We start from the raw sequence: 22,431 nt of genomic DNA, 5'->3' as shown, positions 1-22,431 counted from the left end.
TGGAATCAGGCGCAGAGAGCAGAGTTCTGTCGTTTGTCAAATTTATTCACCAGCGCAACAAAACAATCACGCCAACACACATAACACACATAAGTTGCCAGTCCAAACAACAGGACAAAAATAGTCAGGAGAATAAAGACTCGAATAAATCACACCATCAAACACAGCGTAACACAAAACAAGCCCGCACAAATACCCAGCGGGCCTAGTGTCCTTAAATACCCTACAAACAAACCCTAATACAAAACAGGTGTACCCAATTACCCAATAACCAAAACAAACAGAAAGGGAATCGATGGCAGCTAATAGGCCGGCGACGACGCCCGCCGAGCACCGCCCGAACAGGAAGAGGCACCATCTTCGACGAGGTTCATGACACATCAGTTCTTTTTGTTTATCCTCTAACTTATTCTGTGCCTCTATGGTACAGTTTTTATTGGTATCTACCTGTCTCTAAATGCACATTTGAAAGTGTCCCATACAATAAGGGGATCTGCTCTACCTACACTACCGTTCAAAAGTTTGGGGTAATTTAGAAATGTCCTTGTTTTTGAAAGAAAAGCACATTTTTTGTCCATTAAAATAACATCAAATTGATCAGAAATACAGTGTAGACATTGTTAATGTTGTAAATGACTATTGTAGCTGGAAATGACTGATTTTATATCTACATAGGCGAATATCTACATAGGCGTACAGATGCCCATTATCAGCAACCATCACTCCTGTGTTCCAATGGCACGCTGTGTTAGCTAATCCAAGTTTATCATTTTAAAAGGCTAATTGATCATTTTAAAACCCTTTTGCAATTATGTTAGCACAGCTGAAAAGTGTTGTCCTGATTAGAGAAGCAGCGCTGTGTACTACTCCCTTCAGAGAACAGCGCATACTGTCTCTAACCAGAATTGAAAGAGGAGTGGGGAGGCCTTGGTGCACAACTGAGCAAGAGGACATGTACATTAGAGTGTCTAGTTTGAGAAGCAGACACCTCACAAGTCCTCAACTGGCAGCTTCAATAAATAGTATCCTCAAAACACCAGTCTCAACATCAACATCTTGTTGATGTCTAAAGACGGACAGTTTTATTGCTTCTTTAATCAGCACAACAATTTTCAGCTGTGCTAACATAGTTGCAAAAGGGTTTTCTAATAATAGCTAACTGCAAAAATGGAGCAGTTAGCTATGCACTTCAACAGTTGCGCAGTTAATGCCCAACAAACTGTCGCTTTTCAGCTTTTATAGAGAAGCACATCCTTTTTGTATTTACGGCAGTCAACAGATAGTGTGTAAAAATCAATTAGTTGTCTGTGCAGATTTTTGATAGAACTTGGTTGACAGGCTGAGTGCTCAACCGTTTAACTGCATTCACAATAGCAAAACACTATAATGTGCTCCTTTCTGCAAGTTTCCATACATTCATACTTTCTGTAGATAGCAAACCCATGGGATGTCACATGAATGACCTTAGCTATACGCCCAGTCTTATGATTAAGTCCCACAAAGACAAGTTTGTATCAGTTTAGAAAAAACACTAGCATATAACAAGAGACAATTCTTTAAAAAGTAAAACACTGAATAGCATGACTAATTCTGTAATTTTCCACGATATCTGGCTTCACCATCATCAACTCATCTTACTCTAGTGAGTTGCCAGAAGCACCAGTCTCCGACATGTTGTGAAGTAACTCTCCGAAGCTGGCTTCATCACCATCAAAATCAATGTCTTTGTTTTGTCTATCTAATTGTTATGTCTAAATGTTTTCTCATTATCTGCAGGCCTATGCAACTCAGCTTTTATCTTTGAATGTATAGCCTACAAGATGAAATTAACAAATTAAAAAATAAACCCTTCATATACTATAGTATTGGTAGTACTATAGTATTCATATACCCCGACATGTACTGTTAATATGGCTGCCATATCATTTTGTAGTGTCATATAAAGAAAATATAGCGCAGAATCCTCAATCTCTAATTAATGGCTTTGAATGTAGCCAATACACTACAGAAAAAGAAACACTTATCTATGGTCTATGTATTTACAGTAGCTACTGTTTATCAGGTAAAATCAATTTCATTTGGAACCCACTAACAGTGGCAGAGTTGAAATTCACAGAAATGCACCCAGATGTGTTGTGATATTCAATTTGCCACACGCTTTGTAAACAACAATCGTGAAATGCTTAATTACGGACACTAACCAGCAATGCAGAGAAAGAAAATAGAGAATTAATAGAAAAGTAAAACACTTCATAATAAAAGTAATAATAGATACACAATGTGTAAGGGGTATCAGTATGAGGTGATGTGCAAGATTACGAGGTAATTGAGGTAGATATGTACATATAACTAGGAATAAAAAGATAGATAGTAAACAGTACCAGCAGCATACTGTATGTGATGAGTCAAAAATGTTGGTACAAAAAGGGTCAATGCAGGTAGTCCGGGTAGCTATTTGGTTAACTATTTAACTAACTATTTAGCAGTCTTATGGCTGTTCAGGGTCCTGTTGGTTCCAGGCATGGTGTATTGGTACCGCTTGGTAGAGGTTGTTGTCCTGGCACCACACTGCCATGTCTCTGACCACCTCCCTTTAGGCTGTCTCATCGTTGACAGTGATCAGGCCTACCACTGTCGTGTCATTGGCAATCTTAATGACGATATTGGAGTAGTATGCGGCGATGCATTCACGGGTAAACAGGGAGTACAGGAGGGGGGCATGCACCCCTGAGGTGCCCCTGTGTTGAGGGTCAGCATGACGGATATGTTGTTGACGATCCAGTTGCAGAGGGAGGTGTTCATCCCAGGGTTAGTAATGAGCTTGGACGGCACTATGGTGTTGAATGCTGAGCTGTAATCAATTAATATAATTTTAATTTATGTGTTCCTTTTGTCCAAGTGGGAAAGGAAAGTGTGGAGTGCAATATAATTTGCGTGATCTGTGGGTCTTTTGGGGTGGTATGCGAATTGGAGTGGGTCCAGGGTGTCTGGGATGATGGTGTTGATGTGAGCCATGACCAGCCTTTCAAAGCATTTCATGGCTACAGATGTGAGTGCTACGGGGTGATAGTAATTTAGACAGGTTACCTTGGCGTTCTTGGGCACATGGATTAGAGTAGTCTGTTTGAAACATGTACAGTAGATATTACAGACTGGGTCAGGGATAGGGTTAGGGTTAGCTGGTCTGTTAGACTCATTTCACTGGGCAGCTCACGGCTGAGTTGCCCTCTGTAATCCGTGATAGTTTGTAAACCCTGTCATGTCCCGACGAGTGTCACAGCCGTTGTGGTAGGATTCGATCTTAGTCCTGTATTGATGCTTTGCCTGTTTGATGGTTCATCAGAGGGCATAGCGGAATTTCTTATAAGCGTTCGGGTTAGTGTCCCGCTCCTTGAAAGTGGCAGCTCGAGCCTTTAGCTCAATGTGGATGTTGCCTGTAGTTGAACAGGTGACATGCTGGTAGAAATGAGGTAAAATGGATTTCAGTTTTCCTGAATTAAAATAATCAGCCACTAGGAGTGCCACCTCTTAAGAGGTTAACAAAGAGACACACACCACGCCCTTGAGTTTCCCCGACGCTGCTGTTCTGTCCTGCCGATGCATAGTTAGTTGTATATTATCCATGTCCTTGTTCAGCCAAGTTTCTGAGAAACATAGGATATTGCAGTTCTTCAGGTCCGCTAATAGTAATGTCTCGAACACACCCACACCCACACACACACATAATGGAGCCCAAGCCTGTAATGAGCCTTTATAAGCAAACATCATTCATTCTATTAGTATATTTATGATGAGAAATGTTGTGGTAACCATTGTGTTGTTGTGCAGGTAAGATCATAGCCTACCGGACGGTGGACTTTGAGCAGGTGCAGTGGCTGAACTTCACAGTGAGAGCCCAGGACCACGGCAGTCCACCCAAAGTGGCTGAGCTTCCTGTCTACCTGCGTATAGTAGATGTCAATGATAACAACCCTATCTTTACACAACCCTCTTACCAGGTACCAAAAATACTGGTTCATAACATACACTGCAAAATGCTTCACCATTAGTAGTACTCTCTTGATATAATTTCTATTGTGATGGTCTGAGTTTCAGCACTCGTCTTGTTTTTGTTGTTGCCACTGTTTACTGTGACTGCCCCATCCCCTTTTTTGTCCTCTTTTTGTTTTCTGTAAAATATATTGTAACATGTATTTGTGAAATGAATGTTGATTTAATTTGATTAGTCAAGACATCAAAGTGACATTTGTATTTGTATTTATTATGGATCCCATTAGATACTGCCAAGGCAGCAGCTAATCTTCCTGGGGTCCAGCAAAATTAAGACAATTTTTTAAAAACATTACAAAACATTTACAACAGATTTTACAACATATTAAGTGTGTGCCCGCAGGCTCCTACTCTACTAACACATGTCTGTGTTGCTTCCCAGTCCCTGCTTTTCCATAAGGTGTATTTTTATCTGTTTTTTTTTCATCAAATTTTACTGCTTGCATGAGTTACTTGATGTGGAATAGAGTTCCATGTAGTCATGGCTCTATGTAGCACTGTGCGCCTCCCATAGTCTGTTCTGGACTTGGGGACTGTGAAGAGACCTCTGTTGGCATGTCTTGTGGAGTTTGCGTGGGTGTCCGAGCTGTGTGCCAGTAATTCAAACATGTCAATACTTCTCACAAATACAAGTAGTGATGAAGTCAATCTCTCTTCCACTTTGAGGCAGGAGAGATTGACAAGCATAATATTAATTTAACTCTCTGTGTACATCCAAAGGCCAGCCTTGCTGCCCTGTTCTGAGCCAATTACATCAAGGTGTTCAGTTTGTGTGTGTGTCTGTGTGTATGCTGATGTCCCTTTGCAGAAGCCAGTGTTTGAGGATGTTGACTTGGGCACGGTCATAGTGAGAGTCAGAGCCACAGATGCAGACTCTGGCCTCTTCTCTGTCATCGAGTACAGCCTAGTAGATGGAGAGGGCAAGTTTGGCATCACTCCCTCCACTGTGAGTTCTAAAACACACACACACTCTGTAGTGCATGAAGTGGACTTCACTTTTTTTCTTCACGTATCAATGCACTTCACAAATTGTTGCTGACACTCATTTTTCAGTGATAGTACTGTTTATATTTAGGAGCCTGAACTTTTAAGCCAATATTCTATAAGAAGTACCAGTACTCAAACAGTAGAGTGCTGTTACTCAGTACCGGTGTGCACCTGTCCAATCCAAGCACTGCACTTACGTACAAACACACATACATACACACACACAAACACAGACACACATACACACACACAAAACACTCTCCTCTCTTTCATTTTCACTCTCTCTTGTACTCTTTCTCTTTCAAAGAAAATGAACTAACTCATCTAAGTTGACGTATTACACAACTAATGAAGGAGGAGTTCAGAAGGCTAAAAATAACTGTTTGTCTGTACACACTGAAGATATCATTGGGAGGCGATAAATAATAATAACGGAGTGGCTATACATACCAATGGAGGTTTGTGACTTGAACATTTAGGAGGATGGGAGATCCACGATATAGGCATGGAATGCACAGAGATGACAAAGCGTGTTTCAAAAATCGTCAAAACGAATAACTTTAAACTAAAGCATTTAATAAAGACTCCTGAGTGGCGCAGCGGTCTGAGGCATAGCATTTCAGTGCTAGTGGCACTATAGACCCTGGTTCGATTCCAGGCTGTATCACAACAGGCCGTGATTTGGCGTCCCATAGGGTCGTCCGGGTTAGGGTGTGGCCGGGGTAGGCCGTCATTGTAAATAATAATTTGTTCTTAACTGACTTGCCTAGTTAAATAAAAAAATACATGTATAGTACAATATTATGGGGAATGAGAGGGCTACTTACAGAGTGTTGGGAATGGATCAGTGATTGAATGAGGGTATGACGCATGAGTTGAGGTGTTCGGAGGCTTGACTTCAGTGCAGGACAGGGGTTGAGATGTTCATATTAAATATAATTTATTTTGGGATATCACTTGAAAGTATTCATTAAAACGCTGGTCCGAGCTGGTGGAACCTTGATGGTAAAAACAATAACACATATAGTTAGGCTTCAGTGCAGGACAGGCTCATCATGGATGAATGGTGTTGGAGAAGAGCTCAACTCTTCCACTGAGGGCAAGACAGGATTTGACTGAGAAGACAAAAAACAATGACACAATACACTATACAGTTAGAAAAAGGAGCTAATAATGAGTTAGTCCAAGCAAGGAGTAAAAACATTGATGTGTAATAATATGATTGTGTTTGTGTGTGTGATTGACTCTACAGTACAATATCAACAAAATCAATATCAACAATATAAAAAATAAAACAATTAGAAACTCCTCTTTCTCTTTCTCTCTCTTCAGACTAGTAATGAGATAAAATTGATAGGGGTACTCACAGTGCTTGGAGAGGAAACATTCAACGTGCCAGTGGATGAGTGGGCACATGAGACGTGGCTATAGTTCATATCAGGAGAGAGTTAACAATGGTAGCGGAGTGGAGTGGTGATCACCATTCCATTACAGGTGCAGTAGGTTTGGGCAATGAGTTTCTCCATGAAGTTAAATTAAATCTCATAATTCACAAAGTCAAACAGACTGTGCATCTCGCCCACTTGACACATCAAAGTAGCCCAAGAAACGTTCCTGAATAAAATCATCCACATACCTGACGATAACTGACAACTGCAAGCAGACTGGTGGCACCATACAATATGTGGCATAACTATGGCACCCGGCGATGCAAAACGATCTCTCCCATTGTCAGACTCTTTTTACCAGTCCGGAAACACGCTCAGCTCACTAGAACGTTCGGCTGCCCATAGGTGGCATGTGTCAAAACAACAACTGAATGTCTGACAGTCTGACAATGCATGATGGTCGTTAGAATGGTATTGGTTTGAGGATATTGTACGTGTGTGTGACATCTGTTTGAACGAGTGTATTAGACCCACCCCCCCACACACACACCTGCATACACACACAACCGACCTGTCTATACCTATGTACTGCATGTAACCACACAGACTTGGATGAAATATCTTATCTGAGTCCGTGTGGTTCCTCCTTCTCAACCAAATATGTGGCACAACCTCTTCCAGGTCCTAATAGGCCTACTTATAATCATATGGTTATTATGTGCTAAAAGAGAAAGGATGTCCTTGTTATTAGGCCAATTATAAGGTATAGATTCACAACGTCACCTATCTGCAGGCAATACAATGGTGGTGAGCACAGCAACAGGGAGCCAGGGAAACATGCAGTTTACCAAATCCACTGCTTTAATCTTGAAATATAACTGTGACTTAATTTTTAAAAAATCAACTTTATTCTCAATATAAAATGTCACGTTTATTCTCTAAATATTGCCACTTTATTCTCTAAATATTGCCACTTTATTCTCTAAATATTGCCACTTTATTCTAAAAATGTAATTCAGACTTTATTTTCAAAATATTCCCACTATTCTCAGTGTTGACAATTTAAAATAAACTTTTCCAAATACCACCACCATCACTGTTTATTTAATTTTTTAACTTCACTTGCCCCTAATACTCTTCCGTAGTTTACTACACCTCCTGGCCCGTTCACTGTACTTTATTTTAATAATAACATTTCTCCTCCTCCTTCTCTTCTCAGGGTGACATCTACATTCTGTCTCCACTGGACAGAGAGACTAAAGACCACTTCACCCTGACAGCCATCGCTAGGGACAACCCTGGCGGCAGCCCCAACAACCGACGAGAGAACTCTGTTCAGGTGGGATTCATACTGTAGTAGAACATAAGTAAACTTATCTGAATGCACTGACAGTAAGTCACTCTGGATAAGAGTGTCTGTTAAATGACTAAAATGTGAATGTAAATGTACACTACCATTCAAAAGTTTGGGGTCACTTAGAAATGTCCTTGTTTTTGAAAGAAAAGCTTTTTTTTTTGTCCATTAAAATAAGATCAAATTGATCAGAAATGCAGTGTAGACATTGTTAATGTTGTAAATGACTATTGTAGCTGGAAACGGCAGGTCTTTTATGAAATATCTACATAGACGTACAGAGGCCGATTATCAGCAACCATCACTCCTGTGTTCCAACGGCACGTTGTGTTAGCTAATCCAAGATTATAATTTTAAAAGGCTAATTTATCATTAGAAACCCCCTTTCCAATTATGTTAGCACAGCTGAAAATTGTTGTGCTGATTAAAGAAGCAATACAACTGGCCTTCTTTACGCTAGTTGAGTATCTGGAGCATCAGCATTTGTGGGTTCGATTACAGGCTCAAAATGGCCAGAAACAAATAACTTTCTTCTGAAACTCGTCAGTCTATTCTTGTTCTGAGAAATATTCCATGCGAGAAATTGCCAAGAAACTGAAGATCTCATACAACGCTGTGTACTCTCCCTTCACAGAATAGTGCAAACTGTCTCTAACCAGAATAGAAAGAGGAGTGGGAGGCCCCGGAGTACAACTGAGCAAGAGGACAAGTATATTAGAGTGTCTAGTTTGAGAAACAGACACCTCACAAGTCCTCAACTGGCAGCTTCATTAAATAGTACCCGCAAAACACCAGTCTCAACGTCAACAGTGAAGAGGCGACTCCGGGATGCTGGCCTTCTAGGCAGAGTTCCTATGTCCAGTGTCTGTGTTCTTTTTCCCATCTTAATCTTTTCTTTTTATTGGCCAGTCTGAGATATGGCTTTTTCTTTGCAACTCTGCCTAGAAGGCCAGCATCCATCCAACATTTCTAAGTGACCCCAAACTTTTGAACGGTAGTGTACATTCAAAATATATCACAGCATTGGTAGTATGTTTATTATGATCCCTGTGGGGCCTGACACCACAACATTGGTATTGCTTGTGCCAGCCACACTCTTACTAACTGATCTACACAGGACCACATCATATTTTTTTCGTCTCTCTCAGGTCTTGGTGACCGTTCTGGATGTGAATGACTTCCGTCCGCGTTTCTCAGAGCGGGCCTTTGAGACCAGTGTATTTGAGAATGAGCCCAGTGGGACGTCTGTGATCACACTGACTGCCACTGACTTGGACGAGGGGCAGAACGGCCTGCTCTCTTACAGCATGCAGGGCCCGGGGGCAGGTTGGAGCCCTACACACACACTCACACAAACCACACACACACACACACACACACACACACACACACACACACACACACACACACACACACACACACACACACACACACACACACACACACACACACACACACACACACACTGAGAGGCTTTTGTTCCAGCCCAGCATTAACACCTCTAATTCAACATATTATGATCTTCATGAACAATTGATTAGTTGAATCAAGTGTGTTAGTGCTGGGCTAGAACAAAATCCTGTATGCCCACTGTTTAACATTTACATGTTTGGTCTCAATTTCTCCCTGCCTCTGATTAACTGTTGGTTACATTCTCTCACTATTTTCTCTCTCTCCCTCTCTATGGTGTTGTCAGATGCCTTCTCTCTGGATGCTGACACAGGTCTGGTGCGTTCTCTCCGTCTGCTGCAGTCCTTTGAGCACTTTAACTTGACGGTGGTGGCTACAGACCAGGGAAGACCACCCCTCTGGGGCACCGCCACCTTACACATCATCATCATAGACGTCAACGACAACAGGCCCATGTTCGTCAGGCCCACCAACGGCACCATCATGCACATCATGGAGGTGTGTGTGTGTGTGTGTGTGTGTGTGTGTGTGTGTGTGTGTGTGTGTGTGTGTGTGTGTGTGTGTGTGTGTGTGTGTGTGTGTGTGTGTGTGTGTGTGTGTGTGTGTGTGTGTGTGTGTGTGTGTGTGTGTGTGTTGGTGGCACTACAGTATGGTGTTTGTTAGTGGTCCCTAGCAGTGTGTTGCTCCACTACACACACACATTGCTACTGTAAAATTCTCTGCAGTTGCATACAAACAGAATATCTAAAATCTCAATAATGTGTCTGTCCTCCCCCTTGTAGGAGCAGCCCCCAGGCCTGCTGGTGTATGAGGTGTTTGCGACAGATGGGGATGAAGGGGTGAATGGAGAGGTGCGCTATGCCTTCCTCCAGACAGGAGCTGGGAACAGAGACTGGGATAACTTCCACATTGATGCTATTACAGGAGTCATCACGACCGCCATCAAACTGGACCGAGAGAAGCAAGCCCTGCACAGTGTGAGTGGAGTGACTGGGCCCAATTCTAACTTGAGATATGCACTTGTAGCTAGCGACAACTTGAATCATACGTGTACCTTCATGTCAATGGGAGATATGCATTCAAGTTTAATGTAGGCCTGCCGGATTTCATGTCAGGATTCAGCCCAGACAGGAATGTGTGTATGTGTATTGTTTATGTCTGACTTAAGGACTGTGTTCTGTCCCTCAGCTGATTGTTGTGGCCTATGACCTGGGTCAGCCCGTGCCTTATGAGACCACCCAGCCCTTACAGGTTGCGCTGTTGGACATTGATGACAACGAGCCTGTCTTCTTTAAGCCCCCGGTGAGTGGAGGAGAGTTAGGGAGCTGGGCGGTGTCTCATGCAAGGAAGATGTCAGTCTGGGCGGTGTCTCATGCATGGAAGATTCCCGCCAGTCTGCCCTAATTCAGACTCATCTTATTGCAATGAAACATATCCCTGGACTCCTCAGCTATAAGTATAACTCTGGGTTTATACCTTACCATTTGATACCTTACCATAATATTTTTTCTATACCAAGTATTTTTATGTTTCTTTTGTGTGATCAAACCACCTTTTTAAATCTCTAGATATTTGATGTTTGTCTGTGATTAGGGTTGTGTTTTATTTGGTAGTTTTTTGTACTGTGTTTGTATATTAGTCAATAGCTTTCTTTATACCTAGCGCTAACATACGTCCTTTGTCCTGATCTTGTCCACATTCTGATTGTGCCCACAATTTCAGAAAAATGCCAACAGATGGTATTACAATGTGTCTCATATCTGTCCATTGTGTCCGCGTTCTGGCCACATGTTACTGATCCCTCCCTGTATGCAAATTCTTTGACAGCTGTTATTTCAAAATAGTATTTATTTATTCTAAGACCCAAATTGATGCCATATGTAAATGGTGCCACCTGTCAATGATTTTAGAAGGCAGGATTATGATGTTTTAAATGGTTTCACTGTCCAGGACACTTCTAAGACATCCAGATACAAAGCGTGCCTGACTACCTCCGGAGGTGGTCTGGAAGATATGATCACAATCGGATCACAATGCGTCTTTTAATCTTCTACACCTGTCTGAAAATGTGGGCATAATCTGAAAATGGAAATGATCAGGACAGAAGATGCATGTTAGAACCAAGTATAAACAAGGCTAATGTCTCTGTTTCATATGTGTGACGATTTTGTCTTACATCTGGGCCATGTATCTCTGTGTGTGTGTGTGTGCTCATCTATCTGTCTGTGTGTCTGTGTGTCTGTCTGTCTGTCTGACTCTCAGCGAGGCAGCCTGCCGTACCAGACTCTGTCTGTGGCAGAGCACTCTACTCCAGGGACAGTAGTGGGTAACGTGACAGGAGCTGTGGACGCAGATGAAGGCTCAAACGCTGTAGTCTACTTCTTCATAGCAGGTCTGTGGAGAGGACAACACAACACTACGCTACACACACAGACACAAATAAACACACTGATTCATCCATACCGGACAATCCAGAAATATCAGTCCATTAGTACTAATACGGAATAATTAAATATATTTTTGGTTGCTGCATGTTGGTGCTGCTGTCTATTGAATATGAACATAACACTGATTTCCAATCGTGCCCTTATAGGGGGAGATACTGAAGATAACTTTGGCCTGAGCCCAGGGGGCGTACTGAAGGTGAAGAAGGATCTGGATCGTGAGGACATCTCAGTGTACTCCATCATCATCAAGGCCTCCAGCCACAGAAACTGGGCTCCTGCTAGGGGTCAAAGGTCAGCCTGGGGAAGAGAACTTGACCCCAGCCGTGACCCAACCCTGCAGGAGATCAGAATCTACCTGGAGGACATCAACGACCAGCCACCACGCTTCACCAAGCTAGAGTACACTACAGGTACAGTACATAAACTGTGGGAGGGGTAAATGTGTGTGTGTGTGTTGAGGTTGTGTGTCTATGTGCATTCTCTGACTTTTATTCCCCCTCTCTCTTCTCTCTCTTTCTCTCTCTCAGGTGTGGCTGCTGATGCCAAGGTAGGCTCAGATCTGATTCGGGTACAGGCCATAGACAACGATGTAGGGAACAACAGTCTGGTGCTGTACCATGTCCTGTCCATCCGCTACATTAAGCTCCAGTCCAATGACACTGAGGACATAGGAAACAGCTTCATCATAGGTCAGTCACTGCCTACTGCCAAGCATGACTATTATCTCCTCTGTGTTTGTATAGTATCCCTTGTTAATCCTTGATAACCAATGTTGGAATCAATTCAATTTCATTTCAGAATTGAGGAGATTAATTTAATTGAAAAGGAATTGGCCCCTGGCATGTTGTTAACCTTCGCTGCCTATTGTTCCTTGATAACCAAGGTTGGGATCAATTCTATTTCAATCAAGGTGATGAATTGACTAAATCATTTAAATGGAATTGGGCTCCAACAATGTTGATAACCTATAGGGGATATATGTTTCAATTCTAAATATTGATTTGAATCACAGTGAAATTGACCCTGAACCTGTTGATAACCCTTAGGAGAGACAGATGGGATCATCCGTACCTATGACCTGTTCACGGCTTACGACCCAGGCTACTTCGTGGTGGAGGTGTTGGCACGGGACCTGGCGGGCCACAGTGACATCGCCATGGTGGGCATCTACATCCTTCGGGACGACCAGCGGGTGAAGATCGTCATCAACGAGATACCAGAGCGGGTACGACAGTTCCAGGAGGAGTTTATCAACCTGCTGTCCAACATCACCGGAGCCATAGTCAACACGGACGATGTGCAGGTAGGTAAGGGTGTGAGGGATGTGTGAGTGTGTGTGCATGTGTGTGCAGGTGTGTGCATGCATGTGTATGAAATTACGTATGAAATGTGTATCTCCCATAACACTCTTTGTCATTCTCTTCTTCTGTTTCTGCTCAGTTCCACGTGGACAAGAAGGGCAGAGTGAACTTTGCCCAGACAGATGTGCTCATACACGTGGTCAACAAGCACACCAACCGCATCCTGGATGTGGAAAAGTCAGTTGCTGCCTGGCAGTATAGTTTATTATCATGTTATTACCTATAGAAATATAATTACTAGAACGGACAGTCCCCATTCCCATATTTAGTGTAGGTTCTAAATGAACCAAGTAAAAACTCACAGACGATTAGTAATGCTCAAACCAAGTCTATTCACCCACTGGGTCATATAGCTGCATAAGACAAAAACATGTTTCCAAACAAAGACAAAACACCCTGATTTAGTCATATCACAGTTTACCTATTTGCTTATGGTTTTGCCTACACCCAGTGACATGCTTTTTAAATTATATGAACAAAAAATAATAAATTTCATTAGGAATGGCAAGCAAGACAAAATTAAAAGGGCCTAGTTATATAACCAATATGAATTTGGAGGGCAGAAATGATTACATATTAAAGCATTAGACCTCTCACTAAAGGTATCAGTCATACAAAGTTGTACTTAAATCCAAACTGGTTCTCTAGTAGATTGTTGGGAATGTGTCACCCCATGTTCAAGAATGGCCTTTTTCACTTTATTCAGATTACAACTGCTCACTTTCGGTTGTTTGAAAAGGAAATATTCTCCAAAATATAGTTATTTTTCAAACAAGCCTTAGAAAGTTGGTTGCAATTTCAGTTTAATCCACCTGAAAAGACAAAACAAATAATACAACAAATATTGTGGTTAAACTCAAATATACTAATTGATAAAAAAAAAACATTTTTCGATGAAATGTTTAAAAAAATTACAATTTTGTGAACTATATCATAAATAGGACTGGTGGAGTTATGTCACACATTCAGCTAACACAGACATATGGAAATGTCTGCTCTACCCAAAATACAACCAACTAATTGCATCATTGTCTGTCGGCCCTACATAAATGGTTAAAGAAAAGTGTGATCAATAAAAACATATACCAATTTCATTTTAAGGACCAAAAAATTGACAGCTGTGCCATATAAATTGCAAAATAGTTGGGAAAAATTGCAAAATAGTTGGGAAGAGATTTTCGATGTACCCATTCCATGGCACATGGTTTATGAATTGACACGCAAAACAACGCCAGATTCAAAACTTCACATTTTTCAATTTAAATTACTACACAAAATTCTTGCAAACAATAGAATGTTATATATATATGGGGGATACAATCTTCCCAGCTCTGCCGATATTGCTGTGAGGAAGCAGAGTCATTAGATAATGTATTTTGGTACTGTCTATATGTAGCTCGTTTTTGGTCACAGGTCCAGGAATGGCTGAAGAATTGCGACATTTGCCTAGAACTAACGCTGCAGATAGCAATATTGTGTGATTTGAAAAGCCATAGTCAATCAATCAATAATATCATAATTATTTTAGCAAACATTTTTCTCTTTAATTTACAATCTGTAGAAGCTTTGAAATAGGAAGGTTCATTACTTTTGTGAAGCATCACAGCACATTTGAAAAATATATGGCAAATCCAAAATGGATGGTGTTAAGAGATAGATGGGAGGGGTTGAATGGAGCTGAAGAGTGGGGCAAATAACAAGATAACCAATGTAAAACATACGGGGTTTGTAAAATGTATATAGGTTCAGAAATGTTGAGAAATAGCACAGTTACAAAAATAAATCAAACTGGATGGACATCAGAAATAGAGGAAGGACTAAAAACAAACTAAATCTAACTATGGTAAAATAGATTGTGTCTGTAAAATGTGTATAATATGTATAAACTGAAGGTAGAAGCCTACGTGTCATTGTATATTAGTTTACTCCAATTGGGGAAGGGTGGTAGGTTTGCGGGGAATGATACAGGTATATTAAAAATAAAAAATAAATTAAAAAGTATGTACAGTGGGGTAAAAAAGTATTTAGTCAGCCACCAATTGTGCAAGTTCTCCCACTTAAAAAGATGAGAGAGGCCTGTAATATTCATCATAGGTACACTTCCGCTATGAGAGACAAAATGAGAAAAGAAAATAAAGAAAATGAATTTATTTGCAAATTATGGTGGAAAATAAGCATTTGGTCAATAACAAAAGTTTATCTCAATACTTTGTTATATACCCTTTGTTGGCAATGACAGAGGTTAAACGTTTTCTGTGAGTCTTCACAAGGTTTTCACACACTGTTGCTGGTATTTTGGCCCATTCCTCCATGCATATTTCCTCTAGAGCAGTGATGTTTTGGGGCTGTTGCTGGGCAACACGGACTATCAACTCCCTCCAAAGATTTTCTATGGGGTTGAGATCTGGAGACTGGCTAGGCCACACCAGGACCTTGAAATGCTTCTTACGAAGCCACTCCTTCGTTGCCCAGGCGGTGTGTTTGGGATCATTGTCATGCTGAAAGACCCAGCCACGTTTAATCTTCAATGCCCTTGCTGATGGAAGGGGATTTTCACTCAAAATCTCACGATACATGGCCTCATTCATTCTTTCCTTTACACGGATCAGTCGTCCTGGTCCCTTTGCAGAAAAAGAGCCCCAAAGCATGATGTTTCCACCCCCATGCTTCACAGTAGGTATGGTGTTCTTTGGATGCAACTCAGCATTCTTTGTCCTCCAAACACGACGAGTTGAGTTTTTACCAAAACGTTCTATTTTGGTTTCATCTGACCATATGACTTTCTCCCAATCTTCTTTTGGATCATCCAAATGCTCTCTAGCAAACTTCAGACGGGCCTGGACATGTACTGGCTTAAGCAGGGGGACACGTCTGGCACTGCAGGATTTGAGTCCCTGGCGGCGTAGTGTGTTACTGATGGTAGGCTTTGTTACTTTGGTCCCAGCTGTCTGCAGGTCATTCACTAGGTCCCCCCGTGTGGTTCTGGGATTTTTGCTCACCGTTCTTGTGATCATTTTGACCCCACGGGGTGAGATCTTGTGTGGAGTCCCAGATTGAGAGAGATTATCAGTGGTCTTGTATGTCTTCCATTTCCTAACAATTGCTCCCACAGTTGATTTCTTCAAACCAAGCTGCTTACCTATTGCAGATTCAGTCTTCCCAGCCTGGTGCAGGTCTACAATTTTGTTTCTGGTGTACTTTGACAGCTCTTTGGTCTTGGCCATAGTGGAGTTTGGAGTGTGACTGTTTGAGGTTGTGGACAGGTGTCTTTTATACTGATAACAAGTTCAAACAGGTGCCATTAATACAGGTAACAAGTGGAGGACAGAGGAGCCTCTTAAAGAAGAAGTTACAGGTCTGTGAGAGCCAGAAATCTTGCTTGTTTGTAGATGACCAAATACTTATTTTCCACCATAATTAGCAAATTAATTAATTAAAAATCCTACAATGTGATTTTCTGGATTTTTACTTCTAATTTTTTCTGTCATAGTTGAAGTGTACCTATGTTGAAAATGACAGGCCTCTCTCATCTTTTTAAGTGTGAGAACTTGCACAATTGGTGGCTGACTAAATACTTTTTTGCCCCACTGTATGTGTATATATTTTTACCAAAAAAAGACATGGGGGATTGGAAATGTTGCAGACAATTACATTGATGGAAGAAACAATCTTTTCGCAATATTAAGCTGATCCACCCTTAATAAAAATACAAATAAATATGTACAATAAAAATAAATAAAATATATGTTTCCACCAGCCCCAGTATATATATTCCATTTGGGTGTGTTGTCCTCCTTCCCTCTATACATTACATCTTTATTCCTAGGCAGGAAGTCAAGTGATGCGGCCAGTAAACTGTTCCTTAATGTGACCTGACCTCGACCCCATTCCTCACTAAACCACCTCTCTCCAACCATATCAGTGACTGCAACAATGTGATTGCCTTTCCTTTACACAGTACATTCCAAGCTTAATTGCCACACCATAAACATTCCTCCTACAGATAACCATTAACTTCTGGTGTAGAAACCAGACTATGGCACTCATTATTTCAAGTTTAGGAGTCAGAACCCATCATAGTAATTATATTTCTATGTCATTACATTGTTACTACACAAAAAACATGTTGTATAAGTATACTCCTCTTTGTGCTGAGCCCATTGTCTCCCCTTCCCTGGTCTTGTGATGTACAGGGTGATTCAGATGATTGATGAGAACAAGGAACAGCTGAAGAACCTTTTCAGGAATTACAACATCCTGGATGTCCAGCCTGCCGTCAGCGGGAGAGCACCTGATGACCTCACTACGCTACAGATGGCCATCATTATCTTAGCTGTGTTGCTCTTCTTGGCAGCCATGTCATTCATCTTCATGAACTGGTACTATCGCACAGTGTAAGAGCCTCCCACTGTAATTCAAATCAAATTCTATTTGTCACATGTCACAATTAATGTAGAATTTACAGTGAAATGCTAGCTAACAAGCCCTTCCCAACAATGCAGAGTTAAAGAAAAAAATTACAACGCAAGAGGAATTGTAACGCAAGAGGAATCAAATAAAATACACAAGATTGGCGCTACAGTTGAAGTCTAAAGTTTACTTACCCTTAGGTTGGAGTCATTAAAACTCGTTTTTCAACCACTCAACAAATTTCTTGTTAACAAACAATAGTTTAGGCAAGTCGGTTAGGACATCTACTTTGTGGATGACACCAGTAATTGTTCCAATAATTGTTAACAGACAGATTATTTCATTTATAATTCACTGTGTCACAATTCCAGTGGGTCAGAAATTGACACCAAATCAAATTTTATTGGTCATGCACACATGGTTAGCAGATGTTAATGCGAGTGTAGTGAAATGCTTGTGCTTCTAGTTCCGACCGTGGAGTAATATCTAACAAATAATCTAACAATTTCACAACGACTACCTTATACACACACAAGTGTAAAGGAATGAATAAGAATATGTACATTAAATATATGGATGAGCGATGGCCGAACGGCATAGGCAAGATGCAGTAGATGGTATAGAGTACAGTATATAAATATGAGATGAGTCATGTAGGATATGTAAACATTATGTAAAGTGGCATTGATTAAAGTGACTTGTGATATATTTTTTACATCCAATTTTTAAAGTAGTTAGAGATTTGGGTCAGTATGTTATTAGCAGCTTCTCAATGTTAGTGATAGCTGTCTAACAGTCTGATGGCCTTGAGATAGAAGCTGTTTTTCAGTCTCTCTGTCCCAGCTTTGATGCACCTGTACTGACCTCGCATTCTGGATGATAGCGGGGTGAACAGGCAGTTGCTCGGGTGGTTGTTGTCCTTGATGATCGGTTTGGCCTTCTTGTGACATCGGGTGGTGTAGGTGTCCTGGAGGGCGGGTAGTTTGCCCCGGTGATGCGTTGTGCAGACCTCACTACCCTCTGGAGAGCCTTACGGTTGTGGGCTATAAACAGCTTGGAAAATTCCATAAAATGATGTCATGGCTTTAGAAGAATCTGATAGGCTAATTGACATCAATTGAGTCAATTGGAGGTGTACCTGTGGATGTATTTCAATGCCTACCATCAAACTCCTTGCTTAACATCATGAGAACATCTAAAGAAATCAGCCAAGATGTAGACCTCCACAATTTCCAAACACCTGAAGGTACCACGTTCATCTGTACAAACAATAGTATGCAAGTATAAACACCATGGGACCACGCAGCCATCATACTGCATGTGCAAATCAATCCCAGAACAACAGCAAAGGATCTTGTAAAGATGCTGGAGGAGACAGGTACATAAGTACCTATATCCACAGTAAAACGAGTCCTACTCGTTTGGCCATAATGACCATCGTTATGTTTGGAGAAAAAAGGGGGACGTTTGCAAGCCCGAAGAACACCATCCCAACTGTGAAGTACGGGGGTGGCAGAATCATGTTGTCAGGGTGCTTTGCTGCAGGAGGGACTGGTGCACCTCACAAAATAGATTGCATCATGAGAAGGGGAAATTATGTGGATATATTGAAGCAACATCTCAAGACATCACCAAGTTAAAGCTTGGTCGCAAATGGGTCTTCCAAATGGACAATGACTCCAAGCATACGTCCAAAGTTGTGGCAAAATGGCTTAAGGACAACAAAGTCAAGCTATTGGAGTGGCCATCACAAAGGCCTGACCTCAATCCCATAGAAAATGTGTGGGCAGAACTGAAAAAGCGTGTGTGAGCAAGGAGGCCTTACAAACTTGACTCCGTTACACCAGCTCGGTCAGGAGGAACGGGCCAAAATTCAACCAATTTATTGTGGGAAGCTTATGGAAGGCTACCCAAAATGTTTGACCCAAGTTAAACAATTTAAAGGCAATGCTACCAAATACTAATTGGGCATATGTAAACTTCTGACCCACTGGGAATGTGATGAAAGAAATAAAAGCTGAAATAAATCATTCTCTCTACTATTATTCTGACATTTCACATTCTTGAAATAAAGTGGTGATCCTAACTGACCCAAGACAGTGAATTTTTACCCGGATTAAATGTCAGGAATTGTGAAAAACTAAGTTTAAATGTATTTGGCTAAGATGTATGTAAACTTCCGACTTCAACTGTATATACAGGGATTACCAGTACAAATCAATGTGCAGAGGTATGAAGTATTTGATGTAGATACTGTATGTACATGACTGCAGGGTTAAGTGTCTAGTCATCAGGATAAATAATAAGAGTAAAATAAATAACAAAGAAGCAGCAGCAATTGTTGAGTGTAAAAGTGTGTGTGTGTGTGTAATATGTATGTATGTGTGTTTGTGTTGTGTTGGTCTGCGTGTGTGTGTGTGTAATGTGTGTGTGGGCGTATGTAGTGTGCATGAATGTGTGTGGCTTTTGTGTGGGAGTGTCAATGTATATGGTTTGTATAGTCTAGTGAGTGTACGTAGGGTCAGCGCAAGATAGTCAATTAATGGTACTCAAACTATCTAGGAGTCTGGTAGTCTTATCGCTTGGAGGTAGAAGGTGTCTTGGAGCCCGTTGTTCCGAGAGCCGATGCTCCGGTACAGTTTTCCAGACGGTAGCAGAATGAACAGTCTATGGCTTGGGTGGCTGGAGTTTTTAGCAATTTTTGGGGACTTCTTCTGACACCGCCTGATATAGAGGTCCTGGATTGCATTGAGCTCGGCCCCAGTGATATACTGGGCTGTTCACACCACCCTCTGTCACCCTTTCACCCTCATTGTCAAACATAGCATACTGATCCACTTTAACTTATACAATCCAATAAGCTTACTCATACTTAACCACTTCGTTTTACAATATGTTCTTGTGTATCAAAGTATAGATTGCTCTTTCAGTTCATCTCTATGGTCCTGGTCAGTTCCTGGATGGGAGACCAGATGCTGCTGGAAGTGGTGTTGGAGGGCCAGTAGGAGGCACTCTTTCCTCTGTTCTAAAAAAAATATATCCCAATGCCCCAGGGCAGTGATTGGGGACACTGCCCTGTGTAGGGTGCAGTCTTTCGGATGGGATGTTAAATGGGTGTCCTGACTCTCTGATCCCATGGCACTTATCGTAAGAGTAGGGGTGTTAACCCCGGTATCCTGGCTAAATTCCCAATCTGGCCCTCAAACCATCACGGTCACCTAATAATCCCCAGTTTACAATTGGCTCATTCATCCCCTCCTCTCCCCTGTAACTATTCCCCAGGTCGTTGCTGCAAATGAGAAGGTGTTCTCAGTCAACTCACCTGGTACAATAGCGGATAAATAAAATAAATAAATATATAAACATGTTTTTCATGTCAATGGAATTTGTAATGGTGTTACTTCAAACTGTCTATGATAGATACTTTGACATGGCTATGTCAGCATGTTGAACGTCTCACCACCTGTCTGTGTGTTTTTCTATGCTACAGACACAAGAGGAAGCTGAAAGCCATTGTAGCAGGATCCACAGGTGAGAGACAGCACTGAGGGGAAAGTCCCTGCAAGCCTAACAGCAGGATGTGGCGAACTATGGACTAGTTTGACTAGCTGTGTGTGTGTGTGTGTGTGCGTGATTGTAATTCATAATTCACCTGTTTATCTTCTGTCTTCCAGGGAAGCAAGGTCTCATGGACATCCTGGATTTGCCCAACACCAATAAATACTCATTTGAGGGGTGAGACAATAGATTACAGTGTTTATGCATTTTAAAACCTACACTACTTTATTGCACTTGACTCATGTCATTGATATGATGTATGTGTGGGCATATTCCTTTTGCAGGATCACAGATACATGCAGTGCTGATCTTAAATATCTGACAGTTGTGTATACAATATTTAATAAGACTGATGAAGTGTTAGCTGGGTAAGGTTATAGCTAAGACTGTTGTTGACTCTCAGGGCCAACCCTGTGTGGCTAGACCCGTTCTGTCGGAACCTGGAGCTAGCTGCCCAGGCAGAGCATGAAGACGACCTGCCGGAAAACCTCAGTGAGATCACTGACCTGTGGAACAGCCCCGTGCCTACTCACGTGAGTACAGCTATTAAACAGCGGCGGTCGGTGCCGTTTAAGATTTCATTCATATTCCATTTTAACATTGATAGGTTTAGGCTACTACATGATACTGAACTTGTCCCTACAACCTAGCCTATGAATGAAAGTTTACAACCTGGTGCACACATGTTGAGAGAAAATGTTGAGGTGACAAATGGACAGACAGTGACACATTTAATACCTCCTTCACACTTGCCTGTATCTAGCTGATCTAGGGGGCAATCATAAGTCCAACAGTTGCAAACAATAATTTTTATTAGACATATTCAGGTATGTTTATCGCCATTTCGTTCCATTTGCTTCCATTTGAGAAATGTCTTTCAACAGAATTGGCGGAATGAATACACCCCGATCACGTGGAAAGACAGTTCACTTTCATAGCAGCCATATTGTATTCCTTCTCGCATCTATGCACTCTCCTCCTCTTACCTTTTCCATTCGCTTGTGGACTTCAATGCACAACACATCAGCTGTATGAGACCAGGTGAAAAAACCTTTCCAAGCAAAACCATATTATGACCGCTAAACACAGCCTACATCGTTGTCACCATACTTGCTATTTGTAACGTCATAGTTAACATAGCTAATAGACCTAATGCTTTAGTAAACCCGCTACAATCATGCAGTCATGATAGAGTCAGTAAGCAGTTTAGCAGTTACACCTTACTGGCAAAAAATGTGTTTAAAACTGTTCAACTATTGTCTCTTTCTCTCTTTGAGTCAACTACCCACCACATTATATGCACTCCAGTGCTAGCTAGCTGTAGCTTATGCTTTAAGTACTATATTTATTATCTGATCCTTTGATTGGGTGGACAACATGTCAGTTCATGCTGCAAGAGCTCTGATAGGTTGGAGGACATCCTCTGGAAGTTGTCATAGTTACTGTATAAGTCTATGTAGCGGAGG

The 22,431-nt window shown here is 41.4% G+C and overlaps 1 protein-coding gene across 1 annotated transcript in view; it reads left to right on the top strand.

Annotated features, from left to right (window-relative positions):
- Positions 1-22,431, top strand: part of LOC110492868 (cadherin-23) — a 582,104-nt gene that overhangs the window by 528,746 nt on the left and 30,927 nt on the right. The window contains exons 49-64 of the mRNA XM_036946709.2: positions 3,829-3,998; positions 4,859-4,996; positions 7,645-7,764; positions 8,928-9,105; positions 9,476-9,687; positions 9,972-10,166; positions 10,378-10,491; positions 11,452-11,581; positions 11,783-12,046; positions 12,164-12,325; positions 12,683-12,939; positions 13,077-13,174; positions 17,191-17,391; positions 20,898-20,938; positions 21,082-21,142; positions 21,369-21,498. Of these exons, the coding sequence (XP_036802604.1) occupies positions 3,829-3,998; positions 4,859-4,996; positions 7,645-7,764; positions 8,928-9,105; positions 9,476-9,687; positions 9,972-10,166; positions 10,378-10,491; positions 11,452-11,581; positions 11,783-12,046; positions 12,164-12,325; positions 12,683-12,939; positions 13,077-13,174; positions 17,191-17,391; positions 20,898-20,938; positions 21,082-21,142; positions 21,369-21,498 (2,471 nt within the window). The remainder of the gene's footprint in view (positions 1-3,828; positions 3,999-4,858; positions 4,997-7,644; positions 7,765-8,927; positions 9,106-9,475; positions 9,688-9,971; positions 10,167-10,377; positions 10,492-11,451; positions 11,582-11,782; positions 12,047-12,163; positions 12,326-12,682; positions 12,940-13,076; positions 13,175-17,190; positions 17,392-20,897; positions 20,939-21,081; positions 21,143-21,368; positions 21,499-22,431) is intronic.

Source organism: Oncorhynchus mykiss, chromosome 16 (assembly GCF_057628025.1).
Source record: "Oncorhynchus mykiss isolate SJ-2025 chromosome 16, ASM5762802v1, whole genome shotgun sequence".
In the NCBI taxonomy this organism is placed as follows: Eukaryota; Metazoa; Chordata; class Actinopteri; order Salmoniformes; family Salmonidae; genus Oncorhynchus; species Oncorhynchus mykiss.
This window is presented reverse-complemented; position numbering and strand designations above follow the sequence as displayed.